Below are 15,391 nucleotides of genomic sequence, written 5' to 3'. Positions count from 1 at the left end.
CTACACCCCCACTTTGTACATTCTGCACCTCAGGATTATACCCTACACCCCCAATTTGTACATTCCACACCTCAGGATTATACCCTACACCCCCACTTTGTACATTCTGCACCTCAGGTTTATACCCTACACCCCCATTCTGTACTTTCGGATAAAACCTCAGGACTTCACCCCAATAATTCAGGGGCCCAATAAACCTTATGTCACAACTTCCTATAACCCCATTCTGCAGTGTCTCATTACTGTCCCCAATCTCCCCCACCCTCACGTAGAGGAGCATTCACTACCCCATTTAATATGTGCCCCCAACCCCGATGCATCTCATTCACATGGGAGATGGGAAGAGATCAGTTTATGTCCTCAGATGCCCCTATGCACCATAATAACAGGGAGGGGCAATTCCTCCCATCTCCCCAGCTGCCCCTGTATGTGTCCCTCATTGTACTCCTATCAGTCTGTTCCTGGCTGTACCTGTGCATCATATTTACTGAGGGGGGGGGCTAGATCTCCCATCAGTCTGTTCCTGTGCATCATATTTACTGAGGGGGGGGGGCTAGATCTCCCATCAGTCTGTTCCTGGCTGTATCTGTGCATCATATTTACTGGGGGGGGGAGGGCTAGATCTCCCATCAGTCTGTTCCTGGCTGTACCTGTGCATCATATGTACTGGGGGGGGGGGGGGGGTAGATCTACCATCAGTCTGTTCCTGGCTGTACCTGTGCATCATATTTACTGGGGGGGGGGGGGCGCTAGATCTCCCATCAGTCTGTTCCTGGCTGTATCTGTGCATCATATTTACTGGGGAGTGGTGGAGGGCTAGATCTCCCATCAGTCTGTTCCTGGCTGTACCTGTGCATCATATTTACTGAGGGGGGGGGCTAGATCTCCCATCAGTCTGTTCCTGGCTGTACCTGTGCATCATATTTACTGAGGGGGGGGCTAGATCTCCCATCAGTCTGTTCCTGGCTGTACCTGTGCATCATATTTACTGGGGGGGGGGGCTAGATCTCCCATCAGTCTGTTCCTGGCTGTACCTGTGCATCATATGTACTGGGGGGGGGGGGGTAGATCAACCATCAGTCTGTTCCTGGCTGTACCTGTGCATCATATTTACTGGGGGGGGGCTAGATCTCCCATCAGTCTGTTCCTGTGCATCATATGTACTGGGGGGGGGGGGGGGGGTAGATCTACCATCAGTCTGTTCCTGGCTGTACCTGTGCATCATATTTACTGAGGGGGGGGGCTAGATCTCCCATCAGTCTGTTCCTGGCTGTACCTGTGCATCATATTTACTGAGGGGGGGGCTAGATCTCCCATCAGTCTGTTCCTGGCTGTACCTGTGCATCATATTTACTGGGGGGGGGGGGGGGTAGATCTCCCATCAGTCTGTTCCTGTGCATCATATTTACTGGGGAGTGGGGCTAGATCTCCCATCAGTCTGTTACTGGCTGTACCTGTGCATCATATTTACTGGGGGGGGGGGGGGTAGATCTCCCATCAGTCTGTTCCTGGCTGTACCTGTGCATCATATGTACTGGGGGGGTAGATCTCCCATCAGTCTGTTCCTGGCTGTACCTGTGCATCATATTTCCTGGGGGGGGGGGTAGATCTCCCATCAGTCTGTTCCTGGCTGTACCTGTGCATCATATTTACTGAGGGGGGGGGCTAGATCTCCCATCAGTCTGTTACTGGCTGTACCTGTGCATCATATTTACTGGGGGGGGGGGTAGATCTCCCATCAGTCTGTTCCTGTGCATCATACTTACTGGGGAGTGGGGGGGGCTAGATCTCCCATCAGTCTGTTACTGGCTGTACCTGTACATCATATTTACTGGGGGGGGGTAGATCTCCCATCAGTCTGTTACTGGCTGTACCTGTACATCATATTTACTGGGGGGGGTAGATCTCCCATCAGTCTGTTCCTGGCTGTACCTGTGCATCATATGTACTGGGGGGGGGGGTAGATCTCCCATCAGTCTGTTCCTGGCTGTACCTGTGCATCATATTTCCTGGGGGGGGGGGTAGATCTCCCAACAGTCTGTTCCTGGCTGTACCTCTGCATCATATTTCCTGGGGGGGGTAGATCTCCCATCAGTCTGTTCCTGGCTGTACCTGTGCATCGTATTTACTGAGGGGGGGGCTAGATCTCCCATCAGTCTGTTCCTGGCTGTACCTGTGCATCATATTTCCTGGGGGGGGGGTAGATCTCCCATCAGTCTGTTCCTGGCTGTACCTGTGCATCATATTTACTGAGGGGGGGGGCTAGATCTCCCATCAGTCTGTTACTGGCTGTACCTGTACATCATATTTACTGGGGGGGGGTAGATCTCCCATCAGTCTGTTCCTGGCTGTACCTGTGCATCATATGTACTGGGGGGGGGGGTAGATCTCCCATCAGTCTGTTCCTGGCTGTACCTGTGCATCATATTTCCTGGGGGGGGGGGGTAGATCTCCCAACAGTCTGTTCCTGGCTGTACCTCTGCATCATATTTCCTGGGGGGGGGGGGGGTAGATCTCCCATCAGTCTGTTCCTGGCTGTACCTGTGCATCGTATTTACTGAGGGGGGGGCTAGATCTCCCATCAGTCTGTTCCTGGCTGTACCTGTGCATCATATTTACTGGGGGGGGGGACCTAGATCTCCCATCAGTCTGTTCCTGTGCATCGTATTTACTGGGGAGGGGGGGGGCTAGATCTCCCATCAGTCTGTCACTGGCTGTACCTGTGCATCATATTTACTGGGGGGGGTAGATCTCCCATCAGTCTGTTCCTGGCTGTACCTGTGCATCATATGTACTGGGGGGGGGTAGATCTCCCATCAGTCTGTTCCTGGCTGTACCTGTGCATCATATTTCCTGGGGGGGGGTAGATCTCCCATCAGTCTGTTCCTGGCTGTACCTGTGCATCATATTTACTGAGGGGGGGGCTAGATCTCCCATCAGTCTGTTACTGGCTGTACCTGTGCATCATATTTACTGAGGGGGGGGCTAGATCTCCCATCAGTCTGTTACTGGCTGTACCTGTACATCATATTTACTGGGGGGGGACCTAGATCTCCCATCAGTCTGTTCCTGTGCATCGTATTTACTGGGGAGGGGGGGGCTAGATCTCCCATCAGTCTGTTACTGGCTGTACCTGTGCATCATATTTACTGGGGGGGGGGTAGATCTCCCATCAGTCTGTTCCTGTGCATCATATTTACTGGGGAGTGGGGCTAGATCTCCCATCAGTCTGTTACTGGCTGTACCTGTGCATCATATTTACTGGGGGGGGGGGGTAGATCTCCCATCAGTCTGTTCCTGGCTGTACCTGTGCATCATATGTACTGGGGGGGTAGATCTCCCATCAGTCTGTTCCTGGCTGTACCTGTGCATCATATTTCCTGGGGGGGGGGGTAGATCTCCCATCAGTCTGTTCCTGGCTGTACCTGTGCATCATATTTACTGAGGGGGGGGCTAGATCTCCCATCAGTCTGTTACTGGCTGTACCTGTGCATCATATTTACTGGGGGGGGGGTAGATCTCCCATCAGTCTGTTCCTGTGCATCATACTTACTGGGGAGTGGGGGAGGGGCTAGATCTCCCATCAGTCTGTTACTGGCTGTACCTGTACATCATATTTACTGGGGGGGGGTAGATCTCCCATCAGTCTGTTCCTGGCTGTACCTGTGCATCATATGTACTGGGGGGGGTAGATCTCCCATCAGTCTGTTCCTGGCTGTACCTGTGCATCATATTTCCTGGGGGGGGGGGGTAGATCTCCCATCAGTCTGTTCCTGGCTGTACCTCTGCATCATATTTCCTGGGGGGGGGGGGGGTAGATCTCCCATCAGTCTGTTCCTGGCTGTACCTGTGCATCGTATTTACTGAGGGGGGGGCTAGATCTCCCATCAGTCTGTTCCTGGCTGTACCTGTGCATCGTATTTACTGAGGGGGGGGCTAGATCTCCCATCAGTCTGTTACTGGCTGTACCTGTGCATCATATTTACTGGGGGGGGGGGGGGACCTAGATCTCCCATCAGTCTGTTCCTGTGCATCGTATTTACTGGGGAGGGGGGGGCTAGATCTCCCATCAGTCTGTCACTGGCTGTACCTGTGCATCATATTTACTGGGGGGGGGTAGATCTCCCATCAGTCTGTTCCTGGCTGTACCTGTGCATCATATTTACTGAGGGGGGGGGCTAGATCTCCCATCAGTCTGTTCCTGGCTGTATCTGTGCATCATATTTACTGGGGAGTGGGGGAGGGCTAGATCTCCCATCAGTCTGTTCCTGGCTGTACCTGTGCATCATATTTACTGAGGGGGGGGCTAGATCTCCCATCAGTCTGTTACTGGCTGTACCTGTGCATCATATTTACTGGGGGGGGGGGGGGTAGATCTCCCATCAGTCTGTTCCTGGCTGTACCTGTGCATCATATGTACTGGGGGGGGGGGGGGGTAGATCTCCCATCAGTCTGTTCCTGGCTGTACCTGTGCATCATATTTACTGGGGGGGGGTAGATCTCCCATCAGTCTGTTCCTGTGCATCATATTTACTGGGGAGTGGGAGGGGGGGGGGCTAGATCTCCCATCAGTCTGTTACTGGCTGTACCTGTGCATCATATTTACTTGGGGGGGGGTAGATCTCCCATCAGTCTGTTCCTGGCTGTACCTGTGCATCATATGTACTGGGGGGGGGGGGGTAGATCTCCCATCAGTCTGTTCCTGGCTGTACCTGTGCATCATATTTCCTGGGGGGGGGGGGGTAGATCTCCCATCAGTCTGTTCCTGTGCATCATATTTACTGGGGAGTGGGGGGGGGGCTAGATCTCCCATCAGTCTGTTCCTGGCTGTACCTGTGCATCATATGTACTGGGGGGGGGGGGGGGTAGATCTCCCATCAGTCTGTTCCTGGCTGTACCTGTGCATCATATTTCCTGGGGGGGGGGGGGGGGTAGATCTCCCATCAGTCTGTTCCTGGCTGTACCTGAGCATCATATTTCCTGGGGGGTAGATCTCCCATCAGTCTGTTCCTGTGCATCATATTTACTGAGGGGGGGGGGCTAGATCTCCCATCAGTCTGTTCCTGGCTGTATCTGTGCATCATATTTACTGGGGAGTGGGGGAGGGCTAGATCTCCCATCAGTCTGTTCCTGGCTGTACCTGTGCATCATATTTACTGAGGGGGGGGCTAGATCTCCCATCAGTCTGTTCCTGGCTGTACCTGTGCATCATATTTACTGGGGGGGGGGGGTAGATCTCCCATCAGTCTGTTCCTGGCTGTACCTGTGCATCATATTTACTGGGGGGGCTAGATCTCCCATCAGTCTGTTCCTGGCTGTACCTGTGCATCATATTTACTGGGGGGGTAGATCTCCCATCAGTCTGTTCCTGGCTGTACCTGTGCATCATATTTACTGAGGGGGGGGGGCTAGATTTCCCATCAGTCTGTTTCTGGCTGTACCTGTGCATCATATTTACTGGGGGGGGCTAGATCTCCCATCAGTCTGTTCCTAGCTGTACCTGTGCATCATATTTACTGGGGGGGGGGGTAGATCTCCCATCAGTCTGTTCCTGGCTGTACCTGTGCATCATATTTACTGGGGGGGGTAGATCTCCCATCAGTCTGTTCCTGGCTGTACCTGTGCATCATATTTACTGGGGGGGGTAGATCTCCCATCAGTCTGTTCCTGGCTGTACACCTATAACTGTGTTTTTTCATCGGGGTGGGGGGGTTATAAAGTGCCAGTGCAGCCAGTTACACAGAGCTTTCCAGGCGGAAATTAAAGTGCAATGTCCCAGCAGCACCCTCAGCCAAACACAGGACTGGGTGCCAGCTCCCCTTTTGTTTGAGACTTGGAACAATATTAAAGTGCATTTCTCCCCAGGTCCTGTGCTACCCCCCAACCGATATACATACCCCCCACCCATATACATACCCAAATCTGCAATAATGGGCCCCAGCTAGAGTGGCAATGACGGGCCCCTGCTTACTACCGGACACATAGGGTCTTCTATTCACTTCTCCAAGTAGGGGGCCCAGTTATACTTCAGCACAGTGTATGCACCCCCCCCCCCCACGTGTCAATCAGTCTGTCTCTCTCCCCCACATACATCTGTCTGTCTCTCGCATTCCCTGACAGCACAACAGGCGGTAGCACAGTTTAAAGGAGAACTAACTCCTAAAACAGGACTCGGGCTACAAATGCTGTATTTTATATACTGTACTTACAGTACCAGCCTAGGGGTACAGCAGCCCTATAACCATAATGAGCCAGGCCTTCAATGTTGCTCCCCGGCAGCCCCCCTATCTTGTTAGGCGATCTTTTATGTGCCAGCGACTGTATATTGTGTGTGTATGTATATATATATTGTTACATTGTGTGTATATAGTATATAGACTATATTGGGAGGGGTATATAGACTGTATATTGTATATATATATTGTTACATTGTGTATATATAGTATATAGACTATATTGGAAGGGGTATATAGACTGTATATTGGGAGGGGTATATGATGTATATAGACTGTATATCGGGAGGGGTATATAGACTGTGTATTGGGAGGGGTATATAGATTATATATCGGGAGGGGTATATAGACTGTATATCAGGAGGGGTATATAGTGGATACAGACTGTATATTGGGAGGGGTATATAGTGGATACAGACTGTATATTGGGAGGGGTATATAGTGGATAGACTGTATATTGGGAGGGGTATATAGTGGATACAGACTGTATATTGGGAGGGGTGTATATAGACTGTATACGGGGAGGGGGTATATACTGTATATAGACTGTATATCAGGAGGGGTATATAGTGTATATAGACTGTATATTGGGAGGGGTATATAGTGTAAATAGACCGTATATTGGGAGGGGTATATAGTGGATACAGACTGTATATTGGGAGGGGTATATGGTGTATATAGACTGTGTATTGGGAGTGGGTCCCTAAGCGCAGGTAAGTGGCAGAAGCCCAGTGAATAAGCATAAAATAAGATGGGGGGCTACTAGGGGCACAGAGCCTCCCTGCTGTGGGGGGGGGGGGGGGGCTGGTACAGAAGATTGCGGGACGCAGCATGTGTTTCTATACAGTTTCTGCAGGTGCTGATTGGATAGATTTGCCACCTCGTTTCATCCAGGAACTATTTGCTCAGGAACAGAAAATGGACAGAAAGTGGCACCAAAGCCCAGAGAGTAAAGTGGCGTGGGTATAACTGGGGCGTGGGTATAACTGGGGTCTGTCGTGCACTTGGGCAATGACTGGTGGGAGGGGGGAGTCACATTCTGTAAACTGTAAAAATGTCAATAAATCTATTTCTCTTTTGTGAATTGTAGGTACTGGTACTGCTGTCAGAAATATCTGGGGGGCTAAATGTAATGGTGCTGGGGTACAGTACTATCATATCACCAACAGCAGATGGCAGGTATTAGTGCTTAGCGCAGGGGGTGCACCCAGTCCCCATTGGGAGACACAGCACCTTAGTTAATAAGCAGATGATTATTTTGATTGGAGTAAATTAAGCAGTAAATTAAAGCCAGTGGCATTAATATACCTCCGCAGGGTGCCAGCCAGTGGCATACCTACCATACAACAGATTTCTGGGGGTGGGGGGTTGCTGCCAGTGTATAGGCCCCAGTCACATGATGCCGCTCGTACCAATGCGGGCTCACAGTCACACTCAGCCCTTAGTAAGAGAGGAGACACGGGCAGCAGTGTTGGGCATTTATCTGTACAAAGGTATATACAAAGTAAGAACGTGTCCCGCCCCCCAGTCACCATTGGCTGCCAACTCCCACAGACACGCGGATGGCAAATAACCAGTGCACTCCACAAACAGCGAATCATAACACGGCTGAGCAGGAACCGGCTCTGGGTCGTTCTGCAGCTCCTTGGCGCATAGCTGGGTGCCATCTCCCCACAGTACCCCCACCCCGTGTAGTCACTTAGGGAAAGATCTGCAGCTCAAATTTGGGGGCCCAGTCCAGTGCACTTTTCACAACAGCCAAGGCAGCTGCCCCTAAAGCTACGGTCAGGCCCATGACTGCCAGCTTCATCAAGCGGTTGGTACGAGGCTTGGTAAGAACACCCTTTGTGCCAGGATCCCGATGGGCGGAGTCTCGCAAGCGTCGGCGCAGCACGGTGTCTGGGTGCTGCTGGGTAGAGGCCAATTCAAAGTCTTTGAAAGTAGAGGCCGCAGTCCTTACAGACAGAGAGATGTGAGATATTAGTACTTTGCCTTAATTGCCCCCAGTGCCTGTCCTGCTGTGTAGTAAAGGGGGTTTCTGCCACTGGTTTTACAATGAGTTACAATATCTGAGTAATAGCAAACAGTCTGTAGCATACACAGGTAGGGTTCCCCAGCAAACAGTCTGTAGCATACACAGGTAGGGTTTCCCAGCAAACAGCCTGTAGCATACACAGGTAGGGTTCCCCAGCAAACAGCCTGTAGCATACACAGGTAGGGTTCCCCAGCAAACAGTCTGTAGCATACACAGGTAGGGTTTCCCAGCAAACAGCCTGTAGCATACACAGGTAGGGTTCCCCAGCAAACAGTCTGTAGCATACACAGGTAGGGTTTCCCAGCAAACAGTCTGTAGCATACACAGGTAGGGTTTCCCAGCAAACAGTCTGTAGCATACACAGGTAGGGTTTCCCAGCAAACAGTCTGTAGCATACACAGGTAGGGTTTCCCAGCAAACAGCCTGTAGCATACACAGGTAGGGTTTCCCAGCAAACAGTCTGTAGCATACACAGGTAGGGTTTCCCAGCAAACAGTCTGTAGCATACACAGGTAGGGTTCCCCAGCAAACAGCCTGTAGCATACACAGGTAGGGTTTCCCAGCAAACAGTCTGTAGCATACACAGGTAGGGTTTCCCAGCAAACAGTCTGTAGCATACACAGGTAGGGTTCCCCAGCAAACAGCCTGTAGCATACACAGGTAGGGTTTCCCAGCAAACAGCCTGTAGCATACACAGGTAGGGTTCCCCAGCAAACAGCCTGTAGCATACACAGGTAGGGTTCCCCAGCAAACAGCCTGTAGCATACACAGGTAGGGTTCCCCAGCAAACAGCCTGTAGCATACACAGGTAGGGTTCCCCAGCAAACAGTCTGTAGCATAGATATCCCAGGGTGCCCTGACAGATGGCCGTAGCTCCTACCTCTGAGCCTGATGTTGCAGAGCTGCTTCCCGTGACAGCTCAGACGGGGGGAACTGGACAAAGAGATCTCCCGCTCGGCTGATGAGAATCTCATAGGGAAGGTCCTGGGGAATCTTGGATAGGAGGTGATGCACAGACGCCATGTCACACTCACACTCTAGCACCTCCTCCTCCCTGTGCAACACAATCTGCAGAGAGGGAGACAAACGTTACACCTTTACCTTCACTGCCTATAGCTCTGTGCCAAGCCTGGGCACCCCTGCTCTGTGGGTAATGCCCAGCCCCCTAATTCTACTTCTATAGCTCTGTGCCAAGCCTGGGCACCCCTGCTCTGTCGGTAATGCCCAGCCCCCTAATTCTACTTCTATAGCTCTGTGCCGAGCCTGGGCACCCCTGCTCTGTGGGTAATGCCCAGCCCCCTAATTCTACTTCTATAGCTCTGTGCCAAGCCTGGGCACCCCTGCTCTGTGGGTAATGCCCAGCCCCCTAATTCTACTTCTATAGCTCTGTGCCAAGCCTGGGCACCCCTGCTCTGTGGGTAATGCCCAGCCCCCTAATTCTACTTCTATAGCTCTGTGCCAAGCCTGGGCACCCCTGCTCTGTGGGTAATGCCCAGCCCCCTAATTCTACTTCTATAGCTCTGTGCCGAGCCTAGGCACCCCTGCTCTGTGGGTAATGCCCAGCCCCCTAATTCTACTTCTATAGCTCTGTGCCAAGCCTGGGCACCCCTGCTCTGTGGGTAATGCCCAGCCCCCTAATTCTACTTCTATAGCTCTGTGCCGAGCCTGGGCACCCCTGCTCTGTGGGTAATTCCCAGCCCCCTAATTCTACTTCTATAGCTCTGTGCCAAGCCCGGGCACCCCTGCTCTGTGGGTAATGCCCAGCCTCCTAATTCTACTTCTATAGCTCTGTGCTAAGCCTGGGCACCCCTGCTCTGTGGGTAATGCCCAGTCCCCTAATTCTACTTCTATAGCTCTGTTCCAAGCCTGGGCACCCCTGCTCTGTGGGTAATGCCCAGCCCCCTAATTCTACTTCTATAGCTCTGTGCCAAGCCTGGGCACCCCTGCTCTGTGGGTAATGCCCAGCCTCCTAATTCTACTTCTATAGCTCTGTGCCAAGCCTGGGCACCCCTGCTCTGTGGGTAATGCCCAGCCCCCTAATTCTACTTCTATAGCTCTGTGCCAAGCCTGGGCACCCCTGCTCTGTGGGTAATGCCCAGCCTCCTAATTCTACTTCTATAGCTCTGTTCCAAGCCTGGGCACCCCTGCTCTGTGGGTAATGCCCAGCCTCCTAATTCTACTTCTATAGCTCTTTGCCAAGCCTGGGCACCGCTGATCTGTGGCAATATGGGAACGGTGCCAATCCTTACCACAGCAGCAAAGTAGATGGGCATGAGTGGGTGACATGCCAGGAAGAAGTCGTACAGCCTCACTACGTGTCGGAAGTCAGACAGGACGTGTCCAAACCAGGTGATGAGCCAGCTCAGAGCAAAGATGGTGCCCACCTCCGCCCTAGCATAAAGACATTGCAGGAACATGAAACAGGGCATGTGCCAGGGCAAATTTAGAGTGATTAACTGGGGGGGGGGAGGGGGGCAAAGGGTTTCTCACCGCTGCATGAAGTCATGGAGTGAGGGGTTCACCAGCTCTATGATTGGCATCAGGTAGTTGAGGATGTGCTTGGTATTATCCATGGTGGGATCCATAAAATCTCTGTCAAGAAAGAAAGGGCAAAATCACACACAGTACCAGGGATACCCCTCCTCTGGGCACCACCCCTGCAGCCCCTAGGGGGAGTGAGGGTTGTCAGGGGGTACCTGGGTGTGCAAAGGCATTCCTTATATTGACAGTGGGGGGCGATGGGCGCTAGGCGTGAGAGGGCAGTGGCGGGAACGAGAGGGCGGTGCAAGGGTTACATTAGAATGAGACAGTTCAGCTGAGGGCAGGAAGAGAGTGCTGGGAGAGACCTACCTGAGGTGATGAGTGGACAGTTTATCCACCAGAGCAGTGGCCAGTCGGCTCCCCACCACCAGCAGGAAGGTGACCACAATATCATGGTAGCCCTGATAGTAGTGCAACTGGGGGTTCTGGGCCAGAACCTGCAGAATAATGTCTATCAGCTGCTCCTGCAAGTCTTCTCGCTCACTGAGGGGCATCCCTGGGGGGGTAGGAAGGAGAGTCAGCCCCCAAATACACAGGATAGTGCCACAGTAGCACTGGTCACATTCTAAGGGGGGAGTGTCCCTATTATAAACACACTATATCCTTACTGTTGTCTGTACAGCCACTGACACATTTCCCCTGCTCTGATTGGCCCATTCCAGTCTCCAGGTGACAGAGTGGCTGCCGTTTGTATCAGGAGCCTAATGTCAGGCAGAGGAAGCACAACTACCAACTACAGCTCAGTAACTAAAAGGGGTAGTTCCCCTTTAAATGAACTCTTAGTATGATGCAGACAGTGACATTCTGAGACTTGAAAACTGGGCTTCATTTTGGTTTTTTCCTTTTCCCCCCACAAATAGGAATTCTGGTCATTTGAAATACAGACCAACCGCAACTTGTGTAGAAGAGGAAAAGCTGTAGCATACTAACACAGGATACAGAGAGGAGCCCCCTTTCTGCAGAAAGGACATTACAATAGAGCCAGTTGCACCCCCAGAAATGAGAGCTCACCCCTATGTGGTACAACATAGCCACACCCCATTAGGTATCTGGGAAAGACACATAACCAACAGCCCCCCAATATTCCCAGTGCCTGTTGGCAAGACTCACTTCCCCCATAAATGCAGCCAAGCTGGGAGGTGCCAGCCTATGGGAGCACAATATGGGGTGTGCCCGGGCTGGTGGGGGGGGGGATACACTGTGGGATACATCTGAGAAGCAATGAGGCACTCCCTCAACCCCCAATGTATTTCATCACCTACCGGGGGGGAAGCGCCGGAGGGAGCGTCGGACATCCAATAGCACCTGTTGGTAGTCTTTATTGCCCAGCCGCAGGTCGGGCCCTGTAGGGAAGCAGCAAGTAGCCTTGTGTTCATCTCAAAGTTCCACCCAATCCCCCCCCCCCCCCCCCCCCCCCCCAATCCTACATGGTACTGCCCTGCAATACAGACTCCACCTACCTGCAGCGGGGGGCAATTCCTCCACACTTACATTCAGCAGCCTGGGCCACACCTGGCACCGGATCTGGTCAGTAAGGAGCCCCCCTTCACTGATTGCCATACGGCGCAGGGCGGCTACATCTGGGGGTTCCTTGCTCAGAGCCTTCTGGATATCCCCCAGTTTCCTGCGCCTCCGGAACTCGCTCCCTGCAGCAAAGGCCAAAGGTTGTTAGAGAACATTTCTTCCCATATGTCCCACGACCCCCCTCCCATACCCCCATATGTCCCACTACCTCCCTCCCATTCCCCCATATGTCCCACTACCCTCCTCCCATACCCCCCCATATATCCCACTACCCTCCTCCCATACTCCCCCATATATCCCACTACCTTACCCTATACCCCACAAAATATCCCCATACCCCCATATAACTCACTACCTTCCTCCCATACCCCCATATAACTCACTACCTTCCTCCCATACCCCCATATATCCCACTTCCTTACCCCATACCCCCCCAAATATCCCCATAACCCACTACCTTCCTCCCATACCCCCATATATCCCACTAATTTACCCCATACATTCAACTACCTTCCTACCCTCCCCCTATATGTCCTACTACCCTCCCCCTATATGTCCTACTACCCTCCCATACCCCCCATATATCCCTTTACCCTCCTCCCACACACCCCCATATGTCCTACTACCCTCCTACCGTACCCCCATATGTCCCACTACACCCCTCCCCCCATATGTCCTACTACCCTCCTCCCATAACCCCCCCATATGTCCCATTACCTTCCCCCTGAACCCCCACATGTCCCACTACCCTCCCCCCATACCCCCATATGTCCCACTACCCTCCCCCCGTACCCCCATATGTCCCACTACCTTCCCCCTGAACCCCCATATATCCCACTACCCTCCCCCAGTACCCCCATATGTCCCACTACCTTCCCCCTGAACCCCCATATATCCCACTACCTTCCCCCCGTACCCCCATATATCCCACTACCCTCCCACCATACCCCCATATGTCCCACTACCTTCCCCCGCACCCCCATATGTCTCACTACCTTCCCCCCTAGTAACCCCATGAGTCTCACTACCTTCCCCCTAGTAACCCCATAAGTCTCCCTACCTTCCCCCTAGTAACCCCATAAGTCTCACTACCTTCCCCCCTAGTAACCCCATATGTCCCACTACCTTCCCCCCTAGTAACCCCATAAGTCTCACTACCTTCCCCCCTAGTAACCCCATAAGTCTCACTACCTTCCCCCCTAGTAACCCCATAAGTCTCACTACCTTACCCCCTAGTAACCCCATAAGTCTCACTACCTTCCCCCCTAGTAACCCCATAAGTCTCACTACCTTCCCCCCTAGTAACCCCATAAGTCTCACTACCTTCCCCCCTAGTAACCCCATAAGTCTCACTACCTTTCCCCCCTAGTAACCCCATAAGTCTCACTACCTTCCCCCCTAGTAACCCCATAAGTCTCACTACCTTCCCCCCTAGTAACCCCATAAGTCTCACTACCTTTCCCCCCTAGTAACCCCATAAGTCTCACTACCTTCCCCCCTAGTAACCCCATAAGTCTCACTACCTTCCCCCCTAGTAACCCCATAAGTCTCACTACCTTCCCCTCTAGTAACCCCATATGTCCCACTACCTTCCCCCCTAGTAACCCCATAAGTCTCACTACCTTCCCCCCTAGTAACCCCATAAGTCTCACTACCTTCCCCCCTAGTAACCCCATATGTCCCACTACCTTCCCCCCTAGTAACCCCATAAGTCTCACTACCTTCCCCCCTAGTAACCCCATATGTCCCACTACCTTCCCCCCTAGTAACCCCATAAGTCTCACTACCTTCCCCCCTAGTAACCCCATAAGTCTCACTACCTTCCCCCCTAGTAACCCCATAAGTCTCACTACCTTCCCCCCTAGTAACCCCATATGTCCCACTACCTTCCCCCCTAGTAACCCCATATGTCCCACTACCTTCCCCCCTAGTAACCCCATAAGTCTCACTACCTTCCCCCCTAGTAACCCCATAAGTCTCACTACCTTCCCCCCTAGTAACCCCATAAGTCTCACTACCTTCCCCCCTAGTAACCCCATAAGTCTCACTACCTCCCCCCTAGTAACCCCATATGTCCCACTACCTTCCCCCCTAGTAACCCCATAAGTCTCACTACCTTCCCCCCTAGTAACCCCATAAGTCTCACTACCTTCCCCCCTAGTAACCCCATAAGTCTCACTACCTTCCCCCCTAGTAACCCCATAAGTCTCACTACCTCCCCCCCTAGTAACCCCATATGTCCCACTACCTTTCCCCCGTATCCCCATATATCACCCACGTTGCCCCTTACCCCAGTGTAACCCAACACAGCCCCCCGTTAGCCCAACTTCGGTGCGTACCGTGGGCCCCCCTGACAGACATGGCCCGGAGGGGGTACGGGGGAGGACAGACACCCAGTTAGTGGGAACTCATCACCAACTCACTTCCGCCCTGAGGGCGCATGACGTCACATTAGCAGCGTCAGGGGGTCCATGTGACTTCGAGACATACGGAAGGCGGGTCCAATATCTCAGCCAATCCGGCAACAGGGGTGTGGCCTAAGCGGATAGCGCTGGTCTATAGAGCGGCTCCGTGCTTCTCTGAATGGTCCCTCCAGTGGCAGTTACACAGACAGTATCTAGCTGCCTTGGCTGGGCTGTACGGTACGGGCAGGGGCAGTTACACAGACAGTATCTAGCTGCCTTGGCTGGGCTGTACGGTACGGGCAGGGGCAGTTACACAGACAGTATCTAGCTGCCTTGGCGGTACGGGCAGGGGCAGTTACACAGACAGTATCTAGCTGCCTTGGCGGTACGGGCAGGGGCAGTTACACAGACAGTATCTAGCTGCCTTGGCTGGGCTGTACGGTACGGGCAGGGGCAGTTACACAGACAGTATCTAGCTGCCTTGGCTGGGCTGTACGGTACGGGCAGGGGCAGTTACACAGACAGTATCTAGCTGCCTTGGCTGGGCTGTACGGTACGGGCAGGGGCAGTTACACAGACAGTATCTAGCTGCCTTGGCTGTACGGTACGGGCAGGGGCAGTTACACAGACAGTATCTAGCTGCCTTGGCTGGG

General features: G+C 52.9%; 1 protein-coding gene across 1 annotated transcript; it reads right to left on the bottom strand.

The window, feature by feature from the left end:
* Positions 1 to 7,308: 7,308 nt before the first annotated feature.
* Positions 7,309 to 14,777, bottom strand: tbc1d20.1 (TBC1 domain family member 20). The gene is made up of 8 exons (NM_001016881.2): positions 14,673 to 14,777; positions 12,270 to 12,455; positions 12,072 to 12,152; positions 11,119 to 11,305; positions 10,759 to 10,860; positions 10,518 to 10,659; positions 9,149 to 9,336; positions 7,309 to 8,188 (listed from the first exon to the last, which is right to left on the bottom strand). Exons 1-8 carry the CDS (start codon positions 14,692 to 14,694, stop codon positions 7,933 to 7,935), a joined length of 1,164 nt encoding a protein of 387 aa, NP_001016881.1. The 5' UTR covers positions 14,695 to 14,777; the 3' UTR covers positions 7,309 to 7,932.
* Positions 14,778 to 15,391: the final 614 nt, after the last annotated feature.

Source organism: Xenopus tropicalis, chromosome 10, assembly GCF_000004195.4.
Source record: "Xenopus tropicalis strain Nigerian chromosome 10, UCB_Xtro_10.0, whole genome shotgun sequence".
NCBI classification, from domain to species: Eukaryota; Metazoa; Chordata; class Amphibia; order Anura; family Pipidae; genus Xenopus; species Xenopus tropicalis.
Note: the sequence above shows the minus strand (reverse complement) of the source record. Positions and strands in the feature narration are given on the sequence as shown.